The sequence below is a fragment of the Rattus norvegicus genome, chromosome 5 (genome assembly GCF_021556685.1).
Source record: "Rattus norvegicus strain SHRSP/BbbUtx chromosome 5, alternate assembly SHRSP_T2T, whole genome shotgun sequence".
Classification (NCBI taxonomy): domain Eukaryota; kingdom Metazoa; phylum Chordata; class Mammalia; order Rodentia; family Muridae; genus Rattus; species Rattus norvegicus.
In genome coordinates this window covers 119,174,814-119,200,201 of record NC_141538.1, presented here as the reverse complement: position 1 = coordinate 119,200,201, position 25,388 = coordinate 119,174,814, and the positions used below count along the sequence as shown (strand labels likewise).

General features: G+C 45.6%; 1 protein-coding gene and 1 long non-coding RNA gene across 5 annotated transcripts in view; one reads left to right on the top strand and one right to left on the bottom strand.

Annotated features, from left to right (window-relative positions):
- Patj (PATJ, crumbs cell polarity complex component) overlaps window positions 1–25,388 on the bottom strand; it is a 304,077-nt gene that overhangs the window by 13,378 nt on the left and 265,311 nt on the right. For all 4 annotated transcript variants that reach the window (XM_087660182.1, NM_080398.1, XM_087660184.1 and 1 more), the window contains 7 exon segments: window positions 19,437–19,630; window positions 16,434–16,581; window positions 15,454–15,540; window positions 11,884–11,992; window positions 11,309–11,346; window positions 9,059–9,181; window positions 8,288–8,392 (listed from right to left, as the gene is read on the bottom strand). In XM_087660182.1, the coding sequence (XP_087516308.1) occupies window positions 8,288–8,392; window positions 9,059–9,181; window positions 11,309–11,346; window positions 11,884–11,992; window positions 15,454–15,540; window positions 16,434–16,581; window positions 19,437–19,630 (804 nt within the window).
- LOC148005929 (uncharacterized) lies at window positions 326–2,423 on the top strand. Its single transcript, XR_015620987.1, has 2 exons — window positions 326–414; window positions 1,577–2,423. It is a non-coding gene; the product is annotated as an uncharacterized LOC148005929 (long non-coding RNA).

Here is a 25,388-nt window from a genome sequence, read left to right as displayed (position 1 = left end):
GTCATAAAGCTTTACCATCTAGCTAGAAAATATAAAAAAGTCCTGCAGTTTCCTCCCCGCAACCAGCTCTAAAATTAAAAGGGCTTCTCAGGCACCAGTAAATCCTAGGGAATCACCCAGAGCCTTCCTTCCAGTCTTGTAAGAGTGAAACCCTCAGTTTAAGTGTTAAATATGAAGGACAACAGGTCTCCTGTTGGGAGACCCAGGACAGCAAATCTGCCACTTGAAGGAAGAGCGACTGACCAAGAAACTTGATAGTTAGTGGCTAAACCTTCCCTGGGGCTTGGCTTGGGAATGGGAGGAGCTACTCTCTAAGGATTAGGTCAGTGGTGTACAAGTTCAACACTGAGGTGGGACCTAGGTGTCCTGCTCAGCCTTGCCTCTGAACACCAGGGACTGGGACTATGGTCTGAGGTAAGTAAGCCAGGGTCTTTTGGGGGAAGAAGGGGAGGCCAACAAGAGGACAGAAAATAAGACTATCAGGTAAATCTTGGACTTGTTGTTTTCAGCCTCGCTGGGTTCTGAGAACAGGGATGGGACTCGGGAAAACAAGGGAAAGAAGTGGTCCTGCCCTTAGGGAGGTGTGCAGTGTCCTGTGAGGAGCAGCAGGACCCAGTGACAGTCAAAGTGGAAAGTGACAGGGCTAGAGGCCCTTAATGAGTTCGGGGTGTGGGGGAATTCCGTGGTCTCTGCAACTTCAGGAGTTCTAGCCTCTGGGTTCCCTGGCCGGGATAGGGGAGAGCCTATGTAACTGGTGTGGTAGAACTGAAGGTAGTCTAAGAGACACCGTGTCTCTTCATCTGTCACACTGTTGAAACAAGGAACACCAACAATCTGGATATTTCCTGGGACGCTTATGCTGGGAGAGGGAAAAGGTGGCAGCTAGAGGGAGAGCCTGTCTTAAGGAGAGACACCACACAGTTCTAACACCTTGAAGGATGAGGTGGAAGTCTAGATGATGAAGGTCAGTGGTGGTGGAAAAGGCCTTGAACCAGGACTGCTGAGATGCACATGTCCTTGGCCCTTTTTTTAAGCTTCAGTCTTACTTCAAGACCTTAAGATGGATAGTGTGTGTGTGTGTGTGTGTGTGTGTGTGTGTGTGTGTGGTCGCTGGGTCTCTTTCCAAAGAGGGACACACTGAAAAAAATCTCCCTTTCCTGCTTTATGCTTTTAATTTGGTTCTTTGGATTGGCTTACTGTGCACGAGTGCGTGCTGTGACTCCTAGGTTTGGTGACAATCCCACCCTGGGATCTGTGGTCTGGCCTTCTGCCTTCTGTGGACTGGAACCTTTCCTGCCTTTCCCCAGAGGAAAAGGACAGTTGGGAAATATGGCTGATGTCATCCTGCTCAGTCCCAGCCCTTCAGAGCATCAAACTGGTCAGAAATGGGTGTGCTTTACACTCGTGCTTCTTGTTAGGCACACTGGTTCTGGAGATGCACAAGTAGTCAAGGCAGGTGGCCAGGCACAGGACTGCTGGGGGACAGGTATGAATCTAGTTGAGCTGCCTTACCTAGTGATTGCAACATTTAAGATTTTTCACCACAGTCTAATAGAAGTATTTTGTATCCCCCCAGGTGCAGTTATTATTAAACACGTAGTAATTACAGGCCCGAGTCATAGAGTAGCCCAGAGGCCTGAAGGAAGAATTCCAACTTCTTCAAGGCTGAAGAGACCAAGACATATGAAATCTGCCTACCCCAAACTACCAATAAGAAGGAAGAGGTAGGAAGACCTGTTCTTCGGAGAGGAGACTCAGACAGCCACAGCGGCGAGGAGAACACCGGCAGCTATGGAAGCAGAGGAAACCCACTTACAGGAGGACTCGGGTACAGAGGCCCGCCCACCCGCGATCTGGGAGGCTACCAACCTGACGGAAGAGGAGGGGAGGATTCAGCTACCCAAGGACAGCCAGCTGCAGGACAGGAAGGCTACAAAAGAAGCCGCTCTGTTTCCCAGGCCTAAGCAACAGTCAGCGACATCCACAGAGTTGGAAAACGAGCCAATAACCATGTTCCCCCCTCCCACTGCTCTCTGCCAGGGTGTGTTCCCCCCTCCCACCGCACTCACACCTCACTCTGTGTTTCCCCCTCCCACAGAGCTTTCTGGCCAATGTGTATTTCCCCCTCCCACTGCGCTCACGTCTCACTCTGTGTTTCCCCCTCCAAACGCCTTGTTCTTTCACTGTGGTTCCCCAGACAGTGGAATCTCTCTCTCAACTTGCAGTTCCTTCGGCTCCTTTATTGGAGTTCACCTCTCGAGCCATTCTCCTTGAGAAAGTGTTATTTCATCAGACACACTGGTTTGTGCTATAGCTACGGGGACACTAAATGACTTACAAAACAAAGATAAACTCAACTCCAGCATTCTGTTCAGCAGTGGGTCAGTCTATGTTCAATAAACTTTCTAGTTGATTCATTCGTACATGTTTTTACTTCATGGACCACAGGTTTGGGGCTGTTATAAAGCACCGTGCTCCCGGAGTGGAGTTTTCCTGAGCATCCAACTCTGCTAGGGAACACTTTTAGCTGTTCAATTTGTCAGGGCCCAAATCTCTTGGTAGGAAGTGTAAAACTCAGCGTTCACACCCAGCCTGCATCTGTACCTAACCTGCACTCTAGATCCAGAGGTGCAGATGTGCAGAGATGATGCTCATGCGAACTGAGCAGTCAAGACAACCCTGAGGCGGTGGGCATGCCAAAGAGCAACAGGCGCCTAGGGCTGGCTTTGGTATGATTTGAAGTATCTAGAGCCCACTGACAATGACTGTCCTGACACTGATTTTTACAAATAAGTCCAAGGGTCTAGCTTGTAACATGTGAGGGGGGAAACTGGCTGCTAGACAGCGCCCTCTAGTGGTTCACACCCCCAAAGTCACCCGGGATACTCGGAGGATTTCTCTGAGGATTATTTAATTTTTACTTTCCTAGTATCAAGGATTAAAACCAGGGTCTCCTGGCTCGTGTTTGCTAAGCAGGCACTCCAGGTTGTCCCCCTAAGACAGTTTCTGTGATACCAAAAGAAATTTCGTCATTCTCAGACCCCAGATATTATAAAGAAATATAAAATATAAAATTAATATAAGGAAACATGAGACCTTTGAGCGCTGTCCATTGTGACCACTTAGTCTTCAGCAGCTGTGTAAGGAGAGCTGTGCTGTGTGCTGCAGAGGGAACCTGCTAGACCTCGAGGGGCACTGGCTCACTGTGCACTCGGCCAGCCTGTTCCACAGTTCCTGTCCTTTCATGTGGCTTCCTCTTCATGAACCCCAATGTCACCTATGCCTCAGCCCCTGCATAGCCTCACCTGTAGCGCTTTACCACCATCTGAGGTCTAGGGCACATCCTACACCAAGTAAGCCAGAATCTCTGGGAAGCTCTGGAAAATAGTGACCTGACTGAGTGCCCAAGTTTAAGTGGAGCCAACTGACACGGTGGCTCATGCCTATATTCCAAACACTTGGGAAACTGAGGCAGGAGGATTGTTGTGGGTTCAAGACTAGTCTGGAATATCTGGTGAATTGATGAATAGCCCGAACTACAGAGTAAAATGCTTTTTTAGCTTTCTCCAAAAACAACAACCGCAACAACAAAAAACCAAAAACCAAACCCCAAACCCAAAACAAACCAACCAAAACCCACAAAACTAAAACCCAATCAATTAAAAAAAAAACCCCATATGTTTCTTAATTTTGAAAGCCAAAATTGAGGACTGGAGAGATGGCTCAGTGGTTAAGAGCACTGATTGCTCTTCCAGAGGTCCTGAGTTCAATTCCCAGCAACCACATGGTGGCTCACAACCATCTGTAATGAGATCTGATGCCCATCTGTAATGAGATCTGGTGTGTCTGAGGGCAGCCACAGTGTACTCACATACATGAAATAAATAAATCTTTGAAAAAAAAAAGAAAGAAAGCCAAATTTGGGCTGTACATGGTGGCACAGGCCTTTAGTCTCAGCACTGAAGAGACAGAGCAGGAGAGTCTCTGAGCCAGAGGCCAGCCTGGTCTACAGAGTGAGTTACAATACAGCCAGGGCTACACAGAGAGAACCCCCCCCCCCAAAAGGAGTCAAAATTGGGGCTGGTTAGGTGGCTCAGTGGATAAAGGTTGCCACCATGAGCACCTGAGTTTAATCCCTGGGACTGACTGGGGGAAGGAGAAAGTGACCGCTCTAAGCTGTCCTCTGACACCACACATGACACCACCAAATAAATGGCGAGGTAAGAACCCCCCAACAGCACTTTAAAGTCTCTGCTCCTCCATTCCTCCTTCTCTCTGACAATATCTCAACTCTTTGGCAATTTCTTTCAGTATTTGCTTCCAGATTCCTAAATAACATATTTTTACCCTATTTGTTGATTTAACTGAATTAATTAATTAGGTTTTGAAACAAGGTGGACAGACTGTGTAGCCTAGGTTGGCCTTGAGCTCACTCTACAGCCCAGGTGGGTTGGTGATAAGTTCCCTGTCTCAGCCTCCTAAAGAAGCTGCTGCTTACACCTCGCTGATGAGCTTTTAAATGACCTAGTCACGGCCTTGTGTGGACAACAAAACCTGTAACTCATCTGGGTCTTCCACTGAGGTGTCATGACCACCCACGTCTCTGACTTCCTACACCGAGATCTTTGGCTCTAACTGTTTAAAGTGTAAGGGAAGGGAAGGGAAGGCTGGTCTTGCTGGAAGCAGGGGCTTAGCAAAGGCCTGTACTGTGATGTGGGGTGGGACCGTGGCAAGCTGGTCATTACGTCTTCATTCCACTGTCTCCTTTGCTACCTTCAACTTTGGGTCAGATTCCTGTTCAACTCTGTACAGTAGACATGTTAATCATTGAAGGATGTTCCTCTGGCAACCTCCCCGTTCAAGGCTGAAGGCACCAGATAAGAACAACAGAGGTTATTTTTCAAGATTTGCAGGAGACATAATCGACACACCGTTGACAACCCCCTGCTCCATGGTGGCACCTACAAGTCTCCAGTCATCGCTGTAACCTGAAATAGTCCTGACAAACTCCATCTTGCTCTTGTGATTTCTCCCTGTGTCTTTCTCTCCTGGGATTCTAGGATCTTAAGTCTGAGAGACAAACATCCTGCACTCAGAACTGCCCCTGGCAGGGGTGATTTCCTCGTCCTGATAAGACTCTGTATGGGCAGTGCTCACACAATGATCAACCAGAGCGACCGTGGCTGTGAGCTCCAGTCTCCTTCATGGGGGTGGGGGGTGAGGGCCATCTGAAGACATCCTTCACTTCTGCCTTTCCAGAGTGGCCAGACTGAAAACAAGTTCGTCCCTAGCCGCCACCATTTCTTATCTGATTCTCAACACATGAGGCAAGCTGTCACCCATGGTTCTGTGGGATCCCCAGTCCTAGATTTCTTTGTTTTATATTAGATGTTGAGGGTAGCCTGGGCTACACAGCTGGACCTTGTCCCCAAGCAGCAGCAGCAGCAGCAGCAGCAGCAGCAACAACAACAACAACAACAGAAGACAAAAACAAAAACAGAAAAACAAAACAAAAAAAACCAAAAAAACCTCCCAAAGGCCATGACTTAATTTTTACCTAAATGCTATTCTTACTAAGCCTGCTACTTCCCATATGTCAATGTTTCCTTGATTATGGAGTAACTTTATTTCCCAGAGTATGCAGTTGGTATATATTTTATATTTTATATTTTTATTAGATCAGCTTTATCTTTTGCAATTCACCTCAGACTTCTAGGACTGTTAGATACATGGGATGCTCAAGACCTCATTTCCCCCTTCAGTTTAACTTTGTTATTATTTACATGAGTGTGTGTGCGTCAGAGGACAACTTTCAAGCATCGGTTCTCTCCTGGGCTTGAACTTGTGTTGTCAGGCTTGCATGGCAAGGGCTCTGCCCACTGTGCAACCCTCCCTGTTTTCTCCTTAGTTCAGAGCTGTTTTTCTCAAGGTGCCCTTCCTCCTGCTCCACTTGGACAGACTGAGTTCCGTGCCCACTGCCGGGGACTTTAACACTATGTGGTGTGACAGCATCTTCTGTGGTATTTGCTCACTTGTTAGAGTACACTGTAAAGTAATTCTCTCAGAAAACTGATTTAAAGAAAAAAGCCAGAGGCATTCAAATGCCTTGCTCTTTATAGTTAGCAAGTACTTTTCTCCTGAAAGTGTAAAGTCTAGGTAGGTATTATTCTTTTATTATTTAATATGTGCACTGTTTAGGTCTTTAAATTTCTTTAATTTTCCTCCACTTTCCCTCTCTCTCTCCCTTCCCTCCTTCCATTCCTCTCTCTCAAGTGTTTCTGTTTACAACTTCTAACCTCGGACTCTAGATTTCTTGCCTTAACTGTGGTCCCCGTGCTTTCCCCTCACTTACGGGTGGCACTATGACGGAACCCAAGGCAAGCACTCTTCTAGTGAGCCACATGTCCCACTCTTTCTCTAGAAGAGGGTACTGGAGTTAACAGAGGCTATGAAGCACCATGTGGGGGCCGGGAATTGAAGCCATGTCCTCTGGAAGAGCAGCCAATGGTCTTGACTGCTGAGCCATTTCCCTAGGCCCTTTATAAGGACTATTTTTAAAAAGTACACTGACAGAAGCAATTTAGCAAGAATAAAGTGTTTCCTTTGTGAACTTTGTTTTTGTGTGAAAAGGTTTCAGCCTAGACTTAGCTCTAACTTTCTGTAGAAAGTTCAAGACTGACCTTGAACTACTGACTGATCCTCTGGCCTCAACGTTCTGAGGTATAGATACGTCACCAAATTCAGCTTCTAAAACTAAGTCTTCTTGACTTTTTCTTTAAATACTGTACCTCAAGTGCCCCAGGACTGGCTTTGAACCTACTCTGTAAGCAAAGGTAGCTTTGAACTCACTATGAGGCCAAGGGTGGTTTCCAACTCTGGACCCTCCTATCTAGCCCCCATGTTGAGAGGTGTCATGCCTTCCAAGGTAATTTAAAAATGTAATCTTTGGGGGGCTGGGATGTAGGGGTGCTGAGCGGGCCATGCAGGGCTCTACCACTGAGCTATGCCTTAGCTTCAGCTTGTGTCATGCTTCCTTGTGTAAAAGGTGGAGCTGAATGAATTTAGCCAGTGTGCAGGAAAATCACTAATACCGGACTTTAAGAGAAAGCCCTTTCTTCTTACTCAGGTTCCCACTGAGGCCCTGCTCTCTCACGCCTTTGGTGACTAGCAGCTGAGACTGAAGAGGTGCGCTTGCAACAAGTGACTCTAGGGGTCGGTAGAACTTGGAAGACGGGAAACCAAAAGGAAATCTGTAGCAGGAATGGAGTAATGACCAGAATGTCCAACACACACAGAGGAGAGGCGAAGCTGAGGCTCGCCGTGCACTGCTTTGTTGGTATTCAGCAGACACTTGAGCACCCAAAAACTATGTGGCCTACTGCATCCACTCTGTGGAGACCACAGACAGGGTTCTGTGGCTCCTGCCGTGTGCACCTGGCTAAATGCTTTGTCACTTTGACCACTGAGTTCTCAGAGCTAAACCCCACAAACCACTTCTTTCAAACGGCATGGGTTTTCCACTCAACCTTCCTATTCTAAGGCCAGAATTATCTGAGTGCTGGCTGTGGGACTTACTCTTTTTACCTGTAAATCATTTTATACTACCTCTCTCGTGATTACAGTCCTTCATTTTAGGGGCACTTGTTAAAGAAAGCCACTGCCAGTGTGCTGCCTCTCCACTCTCCGCATGGTGTCTTAGAGACAAGGAAGGGCTGCAACAAGGGGAGGGGAAATGAACAGCACGTTTTGCCTTTACTTCCTCCTGGATTTCTCTGCTGCTCTGGATAATACTCCCAGGGCCACAGCTGATCAATAATTGTCTGCCTTAATTGATGACTGCCATGCAGTAAGAGTTGCAGGGTGCTGGCAACCATTCGTGGCACAGCAGAAAGAGCATTGTATTTCTCTCTGCCTTTAAAGGGACAGGAAACAGTGCTTGGCTACCCAGGAACAGTCTTTGGATATAAGAAAGGAAATCATTTCCTAGTCATAGCAAACTTCAATTTACAAAAGAGCGGCGGAAGCTGAAAGCCTTGTTGATTTATCACATGAAGCCGAGAGTAATTTTTCTCCCCCTGTTATGCGTTCAGATAATCCTGCTCATGCCTGTATGGGTGGCATTAAAGAATTTCTGAATAAAAATAATAATTTCTCGCTTTCAACCTTAATAATTCACATCGGCAAGCACCCTGCTGGGTGGCGAGGCGACTGCCAGTGGCGCTCTGCTCCGTCTTTTCTGCTGTCATTTATCTGCCTCTGCCAGCTGGTTCTCCATTGCTCGACATACCTGCAGGATAATGCGCCCGAAGGCGTTCTTTAGTAGATTAACGGCATCTGTGTGAGACAGTCCGTCCAGAGGTTGTCCATTAATGCTCACAATCCGATCTCCAACCTGGAAGGACAAAAGTGGAAGAAAATCGCTATCATTAAGAAAAATTAAATTTGAGGAGAATACCTAAAACTCTTTGTAGGTTATATTTCCCATCTGTCTCGTTGCTGAGAGCTGGCTGCTGTGGCGTGTGGGGAATTTTCAATGGCTTCTCGAAATGCGGTCCCATCGGAGAGACAAAGGGGTTAGATTTGATTGCTAAGAGATGCCGCAGGTCACTTTTGTGTTTTGGTAGCTAGTAAGAGTGGGGTGCACAAATTAACTGTTCAGTGATGCTCCAAAGAGGAAGCCAGGTCTTTCTATTTAATTTTTATACCTCAGTTAAAATTAAGGGACAAAAGAAAAAAAATCGTTATTCAATTGGGGGAATATTCCAAGATCAAATCTAAGTTAAAAACCAATTAGGGTAAAAGAGGTACTAAAATGTCTTGAGAGGGATGTTAGGAGCTGGGATTCCTTCTTTCTCTCCAAGCTTTGATAAGGACAATATTTTTATGCGTCCAGGGACTTAATGAATTTCAGGTCTACTGTCTTGCTAATGTATTCTGTCCGCAGCAAGGGCATCTGATGGCTTTTGTAATTCCAACTTTAAACAAGGTCTCTATGGCTACAACCTCCCCCTGAATGACACATACTGTCAAGCCTTCTGTTAGTCAAATGATATTTTACCTTCAGCTTCTGGGTACGTGCGGCCACTCCATTGGCCTGAATCATGGCAATAAATATCGGTATATCTCCTAAAGGACTTCCTTTTCCTCCAGCGATACTGACTCCAAGAGCATCACTGAGCTCCTACAAAGAGAGAAAACAGAGGGCCGGCGTGTTTAGTAATAGGCGCAGACAGTCTGTCCTTACACTGCACTGAACAAAAACTCTCCATGATAGCATGGGAGCTGAGCGTAGGGCATCAAAAAGGCCTGTGTCAGCTTTCACTGTCCGGTAGTCCTGGGGGCCTCAGAGAAGCTCATCTCAGTGAGCCTCATCCTTACGCACAAGATGGGGAAGTAGACTGCACAGTACAGGGTGATAATCTGAGTGTACATAAGATAACACGGTGTTGTCCTGGCCTACAGAAGAGGCTCGATAAAAGCCAATAGCAGCAGTAAATTAAAAAACAAAAGCCTTCGCTACTGCTCAGTGGAGCGGCCGATTTGACGCGGACTTGGCAAGTGTGTTCTCATATGGTGTTTATGATTAAACTGCCACACATATCATGTTCTGGGTGTGAACAAACACACTTGGCTTCAAAAGAGCTGCATGCCTGCTCTAAACAAAGGATCTTAGAGGGTGCCCACTGTTGTGACAACAGTTTGGAGACGGAAGTAAAATAGTATCGAAAATCTTTGTAAAGAATGACCTTGTACAGAGATCTGGCTCTCGTCCCGCCCCGTCCCCCATCCTAGGAGGCTTAATAGTTTTAAAATGGCTGAAAGCACGAATGACAAGTTGCAGTTTGGGCAGGCTGGGGAGTCCATCTATTGCTCCTGTGGGTGATAATGGGAAGGAAGGTCTCGTCACAATGCAAAGACTATGGCCCATAGCTTCATAACCAAAAGAATCCAAAACTGGTGAAAAGTGAAACTTTGCAGAAGTTACAGCAAGGGCACACAGCGCAGGCTCACCACCCCTGTGTGTGCTTGTACAAGCTCACGCACTTGTGTGGGTGTATGTGAGCGATGTGTGCGAGTGCTCAAGTACGTGTGTGTGTGTGTGTGTGTGTGTGTGTGTGCGCGCGCACACTCATTGGTGTGTGTTTTAGGTACATTTCTGCTCTGAGGGAGAATCCCAGTCAGACTAGGAGCTGAAAAGGTAGCTGAACTGTTGATTTTTTGTTGCAAACCCAGCCCTTCCAGTCAGAGGAACCAAAAAGAGGCTCACTGGCTGCTAATATGGAGGGAGGAAATGCAGAGTGGAAAGAGACCCCGAATTCTGAGCACAAATGTGTGGGCTTATCACTAATCTACTAAGTGCAGAAGAGCCCTCAACCAGGATACCAAAGTTTTTGATTATTAAGCTTTGCTTTAAATCACCACAAAAGCAGGTAGAAATTTCCCTCTCAACGCGTACGCAACATTATTCTTCAGAGTAGATACACACAACTTAATAATCATGAGGTCTAGGACAAAATCTCATGCCTGTCAACATGCAGGAAGACGTACAGTACCCCATGCCTGGGGTCCTCTGGGACTGGAGTTATGGTGGTGGTTGTTATCATGAGATAGGCAAAAATAGACACATAGCAATGCGTGCTATATAAGGTGGAAAATTAAACATGGGGGCCTAGAGAAATGTTGAGCAGTTCAAGCATTTGCAATTTATGAAGCGGATGTGGGTTCCACTCTCAGCCCCCATGTGGCAGCTCCTAACCATCTACAGCTCCAGTTCCAGAGGACGGGCCCAAGGCCCACACTTCTGGCTTCCGTGCATGCCAGGCACATGCACAGTGCACAGACACACATGTGGCAAAACTCTCATACACACAGAATAAAACCAAATCTTTTAAAAAAAGAAAAAGAAAAGAAATATGCTAATTATTTAATAAAAGGAAGATGATTAAAGAAAGTTCTAGGTACATCCAGTCAAGGGGGTGAATATTATATAACCAGGAACAATGGTTCTCTGCTGTCAAGAATGCTGACATGGCTCCAAGTTCACACAACAAGGTACAAAGATGTGCGATGAGAGAATGTCCACTATTCTGCTGTGTGACATTAAACACACACACACACACACACACACACACACACGCACTACTATGAAAAGGAGATACTAAAAAATTCACAATGGTCACTTACATGCTTCAATCTACTTTTTAAAAGTCTATTTCTGTTACTTTAGTAACTTCAATAACATATAATCTGATACACTACATTCAGAGAGAAAATGAACAAAGTAGAATCAAAACGACGACTGACTTACTCTGATTATCTCAACAGTCCGTGGTTCCTCCTCTGTGCCTGTGGATAAAGAAGCAAGACCGTCCATTAACGCTTATGATCAGACCTAAGATGTGACGCTCCCATAAGGACAGCGGCGATTGTCTACGTTTTTCAAGAACGGAGACTAAAGCAAGCAGGGTACACCCTTCCTTAGCATCAGGACCCAACTGAGTCTTCAGGGGCAATATCCCAGCGTGGGCAGAGGGGGCCACAACCTTCCGGTCTGCCCAAAGCTGATGTGCTGCAGCACCAATGGCCTGAAACATGGTTACTCAAAGCTGGGAACAATACACTTATGCTTCATTGTGCACTTTTCTGCCCTACTCAAAGATAACCCTCACCCACGAGGGCCTTAAAAAAAGCCTGTCTCCCTCCACTCTCGCTTCTCACGCCCTTCAGCCAACTGTAACATACTCATGTTCTCTCTGTAAACAAGCACTTTCTGACACACTCTTAAGTTTTTGCTTTTCTGTTGCTCCTGGGATCTGTGTGCCTCCCTCCCGCTTCCTCTTGAAACAGGCCACACTAAGTAGCTTAGGCTGACTTCAAACTTACATTTCTGGGGAGGATCTGAAGATCTTTTTGTGCCAACCAGGTTTTGTAGGCTGGTGATGACTGGGGCAAAGGAAGGCCGACAGCTGCTGTGTGCACTGTGCTGATCTCCCTGAAAGGGAGACAATGTGGTCACTTGTGTGTAGGTGCTCCCGTGGCCCTAGAACCACACCCTACATCTGAGTCTGCAGGAGCTGAGGTCAGCAGATATCTACAGACCATTCTGAAAAAGTCAAGAGACAAAACTAGTCACTATGCTCACCCCTCTCCACCCCAGGCCCATGTAAACACTTGCTCTTGGGTTCCCACTGTGGATGTTTGCACTTCAGTCATAGTAGAAAGACAGTCATTTGAGCTGGTTTTGCTGCACATGAAACCAAACATTTTCCTAGTTTGCTGGTGTTAAAGCCTTCAGTGACTGGCCCTGTCCTTTAAGGGGAAAACTAACATGACCCAAGCTACAGCCCATGAACTGCTTAGCCAAGTGTGTGGAGCTAAATCAGCAGAGAGGGGACAGAGTGCAGACTTCTAGAGGAAGCAGTAACTATCAGGCAGAAAGCGCAGACTTGAGGGGTGTCTTACTTTTATATTCTGAACACTATCCTATAGGCAGAATGGTTCAAGCCAACCTGTTATACCTGCATTTAACTGTTTCCTTCACTTAACTAGATATTTGAGATTTATAATATAAAATCACGTATAGCTAGTGACTGTCCACAACCCCAGACATTTGCAAAGGCCATTTCTAATGGCGAGCATATCATCTCTAAGTTTTCTACCCAACTATCAAGCTTGTACCCAATTACCATGAAAATTTAAGCTACCATTTGGTAAATTATAATGTGTTCTGTTTCTGCATCAGGGCCTTGTTATGTATTACAGGTTGGCCTTGAATTTAGGTCTTCCTGAGCATGCACAGAGGTTACAGTGTGTGCCATCATGCTTGACTGAAGCTTCTCTCTCTCTCTCTCTCTCTCTCTCTCTCTTTCTCTCTCTGCTAAGGATCAAGAACAAATTCAGGGCTTCATGCATGTCAGACAGGTACTTCATCCATCACAGCTTAATGACCACCAATGAGTATGGTAGAACCTTTAAAACATTTACATAGGGCTGGAGAGATGGTTCAGTGGTTAGAGCACTGACTGCTCTTACAGAGGTCCTGAGTTCAATTCCAGCAACCACATGGTGGCTCACGACCATCTGTAATGGGATCCGATGCCCTCTTCTGGTGTGTCTGAAGACAGCTACAGTGTATTTATGTACATTAAATAAATAAGTAATTCTTTAAAAAACACTTAAATATTCCTGAAATAAGAAAGATTTCAAGTGGAAAAGTTATACAAATTATAGATGTACCTAGATTCCATAATTGAAAATCTGCTACATTTTCATGACACACACACATATGTAATCGTAGCACGAAGGAGGTGGAGCCAGAGGACACTGACCCTGGACACACATTTGGGAATCTCCTCAGAAAAACAAAAAATAAAGTGAAAAGTGAAATGTCTATAATTTATATTTTATGCATGTAAGTGTTTTGCTTTATGTATGTGTGCCATAGGGACCAGCCCAAAGCACTGGATCCCTGAACTGGAGCTCCAGGTCCATCATGGACCATGATGTGGGTGTTGAGAATTGAACCTGGGTCCTCTGCAAGAATAACGAGTGGTTTAAACCCTAAGACGACGCTCTAGCCTCACATGCTCTTAATCACATACTCTCCACTCATCAATTAATTCAGCTTCTAAAGCTCATTTGCATATAGGTTATAGACACCTGTATGCTTTAGGAAAGACTCAGTTTTCATTGGTGTGGCACAGGGTCCCATGTGACCTAAGCTGACCATATCTTATTCGCTATCTAATTGAGCATGACCTTGAACTTGTGACCCTCCTCCCTCTACCGCCCCAGGTGTTAGGATGGAAGGTATGTGTCACCGTGCTCTGTGTATATGTGGCATCGACGTTTATGAACAGGCAGTTATACCTAACTACTACTAAACACCGAACTGTACAAACTCGCAATTAAGTAAGAAATCCAGTCTACCCAGCCTCTGCTGTTCATCCGGGGGGAGAACAGTTTTACCTCCTGTGTGAGAGGTTTCAATGGACCATTCAAGACAGATGAGTTCCATCAGACAGGTTTGTCTGAGACTGTTGCCTGCAAACTCCTACTGTCAATTAAGTCTCCACTAAAACCTGACTCATCTGTTACTAATTACAGAAGCCAGGTGGAGTGGGGACTCTGTATTTAACAGTGAGGATTAGGTTTGATTGCTTTGAATATTCTTATTTTTGAAATTTACTTCCATGTAAATGCTCATATCTGTGTGAGTATAGGTGTCAGACTCCCCAGAACTGGAGTAAAAGACAATTGTGAGCCACTATGTACATTCTGGGAATCGAACTTGGGTCCTTTTGGAAGAGCAGCAAGTGCTCTTAAACCTTGAACCATCTCTCCATCTGCCATTTAGAAGATTCCTTAAGTCAAAGCACCTAGTCTGTGATCCTGTCTGATCAGCAACATAGATTTAAAATTCTTCTATTATGTCTGTGTGTGCACGCATGAGTGTGTGTAGAAGCACATGCTACAGTACGTGACAACATTCTATGACACGCAGACAACAGTGAGTATGGAGGTCAGAGAACAACTTCTGGGTCAGTTCTCTCCTTCTACCAAGGAGCTCAGGGATTAAATTCAGCTCATCGGGGTTGATAGCAAGTGCATTTAAGCACCGCTCGCTGGCCCTCCATGATACCTTTCGCTGCCCATTTTCTCACACTAATGAGCTCCACAGCTAAAGCTTTGCAGAAGCGGCTATGCCAACCACAAATCTAGCGCACCTTAGGCTGTGGGGAGGCTGTAGCTGCGAGGAGAGAACTGAGAGGCACACTTTTACCTCAAAAGAAGGGCTAGGGGGTTGCCTGTAAATGTCTTTAGCTGAATCATGTGCCAAGTGGGACTAAGAGCAGTCACCATGTGTCAGCCACTATAACACACGCACGCAAATTACCGTGAAAATACTTCATTAAAAAGGTGGTACTGACATCAGTCTTGCAAATAAATATATTCGCTAACTCACAAAATGTCACCCACTAATACCTCCCTGCCATGAGAGAAACCCCCAGACTTCGATCTCCTGGGAGTGCACCATTAACTGCCCTCAGCATGTGTGAGTGGCTGTTCCCAAGTTAACTTTATAGCAATGTTAAATTGGATGAATACAACAATGTTGTGCTAATGAGGGTCAAATTGCCACCAGATGTTACCTCTTTCTTTCCCCTTTGAAAAAATAAACACAGCTGTGTACATGTGTGCACAGGCAATATTGAACACAGAGAGAAAAAATGGCTCTAAGAAAACACAGGCACTAAAGGAGAGAAAAATTCCTTAATGAATTTCCACCCCACCTTTGATTCTTTTATTTCAAACACAACGAAAGCACACTGAAGCTGGTGTTGTGAACATGCAGAACTTCAGACATCATTTCTAAATAATCGTATATGAAATGAGAGACTTTCCCCCAGCGGACACACGAGAGAGTGAGTCTGCTGGGAAGACGTCGACAACCTGGCTGTTCTGTGAGGTCTTCCTCGAGGAGGCCCAGGAACCGGCTCGGAGTCTCCCAATCTCCAGCTGGACAAGGCCCTGGACGCACTTGGGAAGGCAAGAAAATGAGAAGTGAAAGGTGGCAGCATTTACGATCTAAAACAGCAGTATAGGCCTTCAGCCATCTCTGCAGCAGAGGCTAACCAGAGGACACCCAGGTAAAACAGGCAAAAGGAGACCCAGCCACCCAAAACCCAAACAAAACAGAAACTCAGTAGCTTCAAATGCTGAGTTCAAGTGGTTTGATCTCAGTGTGCCTGCCTTTCTCCCCTTCCTCTCCCTTCTGACGAAAGGGATCGTCACAAAAGAACACACCAGTCAGGAGGTGGGAAACAGCAGAGAGGGAAACTCAACAGGAGACAGTTCACAATCCAGGCCCTTTGCAGAGTACAGAGCTGAACCAGGCACGCGGTTAGTAAACAAGCCCCGTCTGCACAAATTTCCACAGTTGTTTCAAGATCCACTGGTTGCAACCAAAGAGGAAGGAGTTCCAGGAGGCCGAGACCCCAAACTAAGCAGTCTGAGCTGTAGGCTCCCACAGGCTCGCGGAGCCCAGGGTGGGAGCGTCCTGTGGAGCAGAGCTTTGTGACTGGTTTTATTTATGAAGAAACCAGTATAGAGGTGCTTTAGCGTTTCCTTCTGGCAGTAAGTTGGGGTTGATATAGAGGGGAGGAGATGGATTCCCTCCTCCAGGAGAGCACATTCTGTCCAGTGATCTGGATTGCCAACAAGTGTGACAGTTGGAATGCTCAGTAGCATGAGAAACTGCCTCAGGTCTACAGGCAGGCTCCCCTCTCTGCTTGGTCATCACGATAGCTTTCCTTTACATCAGTTCTTGGGCATTTGGAACAATCACGACTTACAACCAAGGTCAGATGGACTGGGACAGCTCTGGGAGCACTGATCACCGTAGCTTGGTTGGAAGCTGCTTAGGGACTCACCTTCAGGATGGTGGCCACTGTCTCCTGTGAGGCTTGTCTCACGTCCTCTCCATTCACAGACAAGATCTGGTCTCCTCGAATTAGCCTCCCATCGAGGTCTGCGGCTCCGCCTTTCACAATGTCAGAGATGAACACTCCGCTTCCACTCCTGCAAACATCACCAAGCATTGTGGGATTGGCACGGCCAGTTAGGTATTAATTAAAATCGGACATTCTTTATAAAGACTAAAGATCTAAGATCTAAGACCCAGAAGTTCTAAAACCAATCCATCAAGTCCAATGCCATCCGCTAACTTTCTAATAACTTGATGCTTAGATGAAGCCCATTTGTGCTGTGTATTGTGTATCTTTTTATTGCTGGATAAACCTGACACAAGCACTGGCGTATGTGAGTATATATGATCTTAGTGAAGCAAAATCGTAATTTACTTTTTATTTTTATAATTATTGCTTTTTTCAGGACAGGGTTTTCTCTGTGTAGTCCTGACTGTCTTGGAACTCACTTTGTAGATCAGGCTAGCCTCACAGATCAGCCCGACTCTGCCTCCCAAATGCTGGGATTAAAGGTGTGCACTACTTTCTACCTTTTTTTTTTTTTAAGACTTATTTATTTTATATATGTGGGTACACTGTAGCTGTCCTCAGACACATGAGAAGCGAGCATCGGATCCCATTACAGATGGTTGTGAGCCACCATGAGGTTGCTGGGAATTGAACTCAGGACCTCTGGGTCAGTGCTTTTAACCACTGAACCATCTGTCCATCCCCCACTTCTTACTTTTTAAAAAGGTAGAATTTGTGGTCTGGAATATATAGGTCCTTGGCTGACTGCTTTCTAGTGTGAGTGTGGCTCTGGGGTGATCCCAGCACCTCACACAAAGTGAGCAAGTTATTTTTCCTAGAGAAGAGCCCATTGATAATGATTTCCTTTTCTTAAAAATGAAATTATTAATTATTCATGTGTTTATGTTAATGTATTCATGTTTATACGGATATGTGCTTGCCCGAATATTCATAGACATCAAGGACAGCATATGGGATTTGGTATTTTTCTTTCAGCCTGTGGGTCCCAGGGATCTAAGAAGTCATCAATTTGATAGCCTCTGCCTTAACACATCGAGCCGTCTCAAAAGCCCCTAATGGCTCTGTCATTACTTTCCCCTTCCTCTTGTACTTCCTTGATGACACCCCACCACCCACAGTCTCCTTAAGGCAAGCTGGCCTGGAATTTCCAATCCTCCTGCCTCCACCTCCTCAGTGCTGGGATCATAGGCCTGTACCTCTAAGGCTGTTTTGTGGAGCGCTGGGATTCTAAGAGCGTCATGCTTGCTAGGAAGGAGTTTCTCAACTGAGCTACACCCCTCAGCCTCTTATTTGAAGTCTTCTTTTATTTATTGAATGAGTTAGTTTCAAAATTGGACAGCTTAAAAAGTGTATATCTTGGAGCTAGAGAGATGGCTTAGCACTGAAGAGTATCTACTATTCTTGTGGAGGGCCAGAGTTATGTTCTCAGCACCTACACTGGGTCGCTTACAACCATCTGTAACTCCAGATCTCTCTCTTTCTTTGGCTATTGGGTGTAACTCTGTAGCCCAGGCTATCCTAGAACTTACTATGTAATCCAGGCTATCATTAAAGTTGTGATGATTTGGCTTCTAGAGATGTGAATTACAGTTGTGAGCTATCTTACTTTTGTATTGTTATTGTTATTATTGTTATTTTGAGATGTACCATGTCAATTGATATTTTATGGAAGGTATGCTGAAGGCTGAAGACAGGCCACATATACACTACGCATGTGGTCGGGAACTGGGCTATCTCTCTACAGCTCCTGATCTTCTTTAGCGCCTGAAGCACCTCATTTTTAGGGGTGTCTACTATTCTGTGGACGCTCCATGATTTCACTTATTAAATGTTTACCACTGTAGTTGGAGGCACACAAGTCGGGGAGCAGGGCCTAAAAGTGAGGCAGACTAAAGTCTCAAGTGACAGCCAGCTTTATTCAGAGCATCAGACAATTTGTACTCTAGAGTTAAGTCACCTGAGTAAGGTGTTTAATCAAAAGGACAAACCACAGGTGACAAAAGATGGTTTTCCATAGAGGCACATGACTAACAGCACCTGGAGTAAATTCCCTCCTATCCACTCTCCCTGGGCGAAACACAAAAACACATTCCAAGAAAAGCCTGTGTTTTGAAGGAACTGAGGTCACAATACTCTCGTTTTTGTCCCCCCCCCCCTCTCTTTCTTTTGAGTTTTCTTACAAGCACTCAGAGATTTCCTCATTTAACTCCATTCTTGAACTCTGTTCTGACACTGAAGACCTGTGAATGAGCTATACAGTTCTTGTACTCCACGGTTACTGCAAAGAAATATGTAATAAATACCTGCAGGCAAACCTTTAAGACATTATGGAATTATTTGTCAGAAGGCTTGGAAGCTTTAAGAGATGCATCTGATCCTGTACAACGGAAAGTTTCATGCTGAGGAATATAGTTCTTTTCCAACTAAGCCTGCAATACAGATGGTGAATGAGGGCCACTTCATCTACCTACAACTGAGAGTAAGGAGGAACGCTGAGTGTGGTGCCGAGACAGCACTGCCGTGAGTTTAAAACCAGCCTGGGCTACATGGTGAGATCCTACTCAACAAGCAACTCAAAACAGAACCACCATTCTCTGCTTGGGATGTCCCCAGGTAAAAAGAAAGCAGCTGGGTCCTGTGTCTGCAGTTGCTCTGTATCCGTGTGTAAGAGAAGCCCACAAATACTGCCTAGGAAGCCACTCTAATCCTTACTGCGGAGCCGAGCTCAGAGTCAGCAGCCCAGCTGGAATCCAGTGTGGCTACCGGGTCTTGCCTAGTGGGTCCAGTTGTTTCTCAACATGACACGTCTTAGAAACTCATCACTAGTTCACAGTAGGCCTTCTCTTTCAGTGTTTAGAAGCATTAGTCCCCACATGCAGAAGAGAAAAGGCTGATCTGGGCTTGAACACCCATCCTTACCGTTTCCCAACAATGCTCAGGCCTAGTCCTCGGCCAGTCTTCTTCTGCAGATCCACAAGGAACACCTCCAAGTTCTCCTCATCTCTGTACTGTGCTTCATCTCTGTATATCACCAGCCTCACCTTCTGGGGCGTCTGCCTCAGGGCTGTGATGGCTTCTTCATGGCTGGAGCTCCTCAGATCAACCCCATTAACCTGTAACAACAGCCATCCTGAGACGGGTGGCTCACAGCAGAGGCCTCAGCCTGCTGATCCACCCAGTGAGAAATCTCGACAAAATTCCAACTCATTCCCAGAGTGCACCATAAGAATATGAGGAATATGAGCTGCTTCTCACATAAAGACCCTACCCCACAAAGAACAGGGGGTGGACTGGTGTTTGTGGCATATATTTACACAGCTGTAAACTTTGCTGTGGAGTTAGGGGAGCGTGTGTGTGTGTGTGTGTGGTATGTGTGGTATATGTGTGTGGTGTATGTGTATGTGTGTGTGTGTGTGTGGTGAATGTGTTATGTGCATGTGTGTGTTGTGTGTATAGTCTGTGTGTATGGTGTGTGTATGGTGTGGTGTGTTTGTGGGTGTGTGGTATGTGTGTGTATGTGTGTGTGTGTGTGTGTGCGGTGAGTGTGTTATGTGCATGTGTGTGTTGTGTGTATGGTGTGTGTACGGTGTGGTGTGTTTGTGGGTATGTGGTATGTGTGGTATACGTGTGTATGATGTGTATGTATGTGGTGTGTGTGTGTGTGGTGTATGTGTATGTGTGTGTGTGTATGTGTGTGTACCCCCATTTATTTACTTATTCAGGTTGAAGGGAAGTAGCTAGCACAGTTATCAACCCAGTTAGTACCTGTGGGCTGTTTGCTGTTATACTTGACTTCTGCACTCTTTTTGATTTGCCTGTTCGCTTGTCTTTGGCTCTTTGAGACCATCTCACTGTGTAGCCCTGGCTGTCCTGGAGATGCTATGCAAACTCCGAGATTTGCTGCCTCTGTCTTCCGAGCATGGGATTAAGGTCGGCATCTTTACAAAGCTGGCTGGCTCCTCACTCTTGGTTGCTCCGGTCACATCATCTTTAGAGTGGCCCAGAGGAAATAAGGGACAGGGGTTTCCAACAGCTTCAAAGGAGCCCTTGAAGGCTTCTCATTTGAATCTGATGGCACCAGCACAGACAGGCCCGCCTCCAGAGAACATAAGATATTGGGGACATTCAGCAAAGCCACAGTTCTGTTGACAAGTCACACAAATGTGGGCAGCTCAGGACCCCTCTGAGCCCCATTCTCTTGTTCTGTTACCTGGAGATCACGGCCAACTTATTTTTAAGCAAATATTTTCATGGCGCTTGTAACGCCAGTCCTCGTGGATCCACCATCAGCTTTATTAGTGAATACTAGCTGCATAAATACTTGTGATATTGTCACACATAATGTACTCTGCTCACACTCACCCGTGATTACCTTCTGCCCCCACCCTCTTCCTGGTCTTCCCCCTTCCAGTCCCATGACCCCCTCTCACCTAGACATGACAAAACGTGACACCTGACCGAGTCTGACTTACTTTCATACATGATGCCACCCAGTTCCATCGATTTTCCTCAAGCTTATTTGCTGGATTTCTTGTTTCAGTGTGTAATTTTTTAGTTTTTCAAATATTCTGAGTATTAACCTTCTGCTGTATAAGTAGCAAGCAAAGATTTTTTTCTCACTCTCTCTACCATTCTGGTTAACTATGTCCTTTCTAATTGGATGCTAAGTTTTCAGTTCTCTCTCTGTCTCTGTCTCTCTCTGTCTCTGTCTGTCTGTCTCTCCTTTTCTTTCTTTCTTTCTTTCTTTCTTTCTTTCTTTCTTTCTTTCTTTTTTCTTTTTTTTTTTGTGTCACCCTGGCTGTCCTGGAACTCGTTCTACAGACCAGCCTGGCCTCGAACTCACAGGGATCTTCCTGAATCTGTCTTCTGAGTGCTGGGATTAAAGGTGTGTGCCACCACTATTTGGTGACACTTTTTTTATTTCTTAAGTGACTGGAGTCTTACTCAGAAAGTCAGTGCCTATGCCTACTCTTCAATTGTTTCTCCTCTTTTTCCTATTAGTTTAAAGTCTTGAATCCAGATTGTCATAGTTACTTTTCTATTAATATGATAAGACACCATGACAAGGCAACCCATAAAAGAAAGAACTTCCTGGAGCTCACAGTTCTAGAGCATTTAAGTCCATGATCATTATACTGGGGAGCATGGGCTATAGTCCAAAGTCCCAAAGTCTTCCAAACCCATCATGGTCAGGCCTACCATGCAGTAATAGCTCATTCCTCGATACCAGCTTATATCCTAGTTACTTTTCTATTGCTGTGACAAGACACCATGACCAAGGTAACTCATAAAAGAACGAGTTTATTGGGCTGACAGTTTTAGAGGGTCAGTCTATAGCCACCATGTCTAGGAGTGTGGCAGGCAGGCAGGCAGGCAGGCAGGCAGGCAGGCAGGCAGGGTGCTGGAGTAGTAGTTGGGAGCTTTCATCTAATCCACAAGCAGGAGGCAGACAGAGGAAACTAACTGAGAATGGCTTAAGCTTTTGAAAAAAGCCTACCTCCAGTGACACACCTCCTCCAACAAGGCCACACCTCCTCCAACAAGGCCACACCTCCTAATCCTTCCTGAACAGTTCTACCAACTAGGGGCTGAGTATTCAGATATATGATCCCATGGGGGCCATTCTCATTCAAAGCAACTCAAGGTATTTGATGTATTTTGAACTGATATTTTAGATAGTGTGAAACAAGAATCTATTAAATATCCAGTTTTTTTTTTAAGACACACTACTATTCCTCCAGTGTTTATCTTTTGTCTATAGCTGAGTATCTGCTTTTGCTTGGCATCTTGTTTTTGTTAATATCATTAGGGATATTTACTCGTTTCCTGCTTATACCAACTCTCTGAAATACATACTTCTATCATTACCATACACAGATGAAGAAAGCAAGGCTAACAGGTCAACATTTGAACCCAAGCTTTTTTCTTCCCATATAGATGTGTGTTCTCACATGCACATCTGTGTTTGCTCTCACATGCACGTCTGTGTTTACTCACCCACACATGTGTATGTATGCTCGTGTGTGGGCTCATGAATGCACCTGTATGTGTGTGTTTATGTATGTATGTATGTATGTATGTATGTATGTACGCTCACACATGTACGCTCGTGTGTGCACATACAGAAGACAGACAACAGAGGTGACATTCAGTATCTTCTATTGTCCTTTCTCTACCTTATATATTGATGCAGAGTCTCCCACTTGAACCCAGAACTCACCAATTTGGCTAGCCTCAGTAGCCAGCTTACTATGGGGATGGAGAGCTTCCTCTTCTCAAGGGCTGGGATCACAGGCCATGCCTACTTGATACTTTTGTGGGTGCTAAGGAGCTGACCTCCAACCTTCACTCTTATATGGCAAATGGTTTGCCCAATAACTCATTTCTCCAGTTCCTAACCAAGACAATATTTCTATTCTAGTCCTTTTACCATGCCGTCTCCTAAGTAAGCTGTGAACAGGTTGTTAGAGGATGTGCCACAAGGAGTTAAATAATTGATATGATTACTGAATTTCTACAAAGAAGGAACTCAGGGGCAGGGTAGCTTTGGATTCAGTTAGTCACTCCCTCCAGGTCACATCTTGGCAAAGAGCCAAGCCAAGGGGAGATTGGCTCCCACATGGCCAGGTAGAGGCAAGAGAGGAAGAGCTCCTGACATGTGACTTCCGCCCCTTGTTCTGATACAGCCCTGCATGGCCCAGGAAGGTGAAGCCTGTCTTTGAGCGCAGCCCCTTCATCTGTTGCAGTAAACACAGGCATGTTCACTGCAAGACAGCAATGGATGGGCTGAGGAGATACTGCAGAGCCATTTCTCTCTGTGTAGGACCCTCACTGTCCCTTCAGCCACTAAATGCTTTCACTGTGTTAGTGAGTAAACCCATGGAACAGAGGGAGAGCAGTGTCTCTCCGAAAGCTGAGCTGATTATTTTCCTATGGTCCAATAGATGGCACACAAGACCACTTCTGCTGGTTAGAACACCAGGTGACCAACCTCACGGACTGAAGGTGTAATTCCTAAGCCACCTCAAAGGCCTCAGCAAATACACAAACAATTGAAGGCACTGTCACTGAACTCCAACATTACAAAGACAAAGGCAATCTCTACCAAATACGGGCACTAAGGGGCCGGTTCAGTTCAGAGCGACTTCAGCCCGGTTTCCTCGTGCTCAGGCGGTATGATGAGACAAACAGTGTGGCCTGGACCCTGTGGCATCACTTCACATTCCTAAGAAGAGCAGACTCAGTCACAGCATTGCTTACTGAGCTAGGGGTGGTAGGAGTGGCCTCCTGTGTGAGAAGGGCTCCTGGAGGTGCCACTGTCACATCCTTTCAGTAGGATGGCATATGGGAAGTGGACGAGGCCTTGCCAGACTAGGGCTTTGGTTACTTATTGTCTTATGGTGAGTTCATGGGGGAAAATCAGGAATTAACTCTCCTTCAGATCCCGTTTAAACAGGTTATAAATGGTAATAAGGCGGGATAACAGAAGGGACTGGCTGGAAAAAAAAAACCCAGGAAGAAGACAGTCTATGCTAATCAGTGTCAAACAATTGTTTGGTGGTGTTTCTGTAAGAAAATGTGGCTTTCCTAATTTTAACATTAACATTAGGACACTGTGATGTTCAATACTGCTTGTCAGTTTGACAAGATACAAGATACAACCACTAAAGAGATGAATCTTGGATGGTAAATCTGGATTATACGGATTAGGCTAACTGAAGGAGGGAGACCCACTCTAATGTGGGCAGCCCTACCCCATGGCTACTGTCCCAGGCTGAGCAAGGAGAGAGCCGAGCACAGCACTGCTCTGGCTTCCTGAGTCTGGATGCAGCGGTCCCTCATTCCTGCCCCCACACTTCCGGCCACAGGCACTGTCTTCAGAGCTGTAAGCAGATAAGCCCTCTCCCTTAAGCTGCTTTTGAGGTCCTCTGTTGTGCCAATGGGATGAATAATTGAGACGAGATATCACATTAGAGGCATGGCGGAATAGCTTGCAGAAGAACACAGGACCCTCCTGAGCAGAAAATGGACTTACAGAAGAAAGCAGGAAAGCAGCCAGAACAAAGAGAGAGAGTAGTGTCTACAACTGCCGTGGAGAATGGACTCCCAGCCCCTTCCCTGAGCCATGTGCCCAGCTTTTTAATGATGTTTCTGACAGGTGTGGTAGCTACTCTCTTTAAGCCAACTACTGATGCAGATGCAGGAGCATTAGGAGTTCAAGTCCAGCCTCAACTATATTGTGAGTTTGAGGCTAGCCTGAGCCTTTTTTTTTTTTCCCAAAAAAAGTGGCTTCATTGGGCTGACGAGACGCCTGAGTATTAAAGTCACTTGCCATCAAGTCTGATGACCTAAGTTTGATCCTTGGAACTCACATGATGGAAGGAGAAAACCAGCTCCTACAAACTGTCTTCTGACTTCCACATGTGTGCTGTAGCACACGTACACACGTGTGCTCATACGCATTACAGGCAATAGATGAATGAATGTTAAAAAAGTTTTGTTTACGTTTTTATTTTTAACTAAATCTCACTAAGTTGGCCACCCTGCCCTTGAACGCACTGTACATCTCTGGCAGGCTTTAAACTCACGCAGCATCCTGAGTGCTGGGACCATAAGCCGTACCACCAAGCCTAGAGAGAAATTCTACTGGGGTATAATTGATATAAAATCAGGTATACATATTTGCATTTAAAAACTATTTTATATGTATCAGTATTTCACCTACAGGTATGGTTATGTGCCACAGAGGCCAGAAGAGAGTGTTGGAGCCCCTGGCGCTCCTGTTACAGACAGTTGTGGATCCTTGTAACTAACCCCAGGTCGTCTGGTCTGTGCATGCTGTGAAATGCTGAGTCAGCCCTGAAGCTCCTA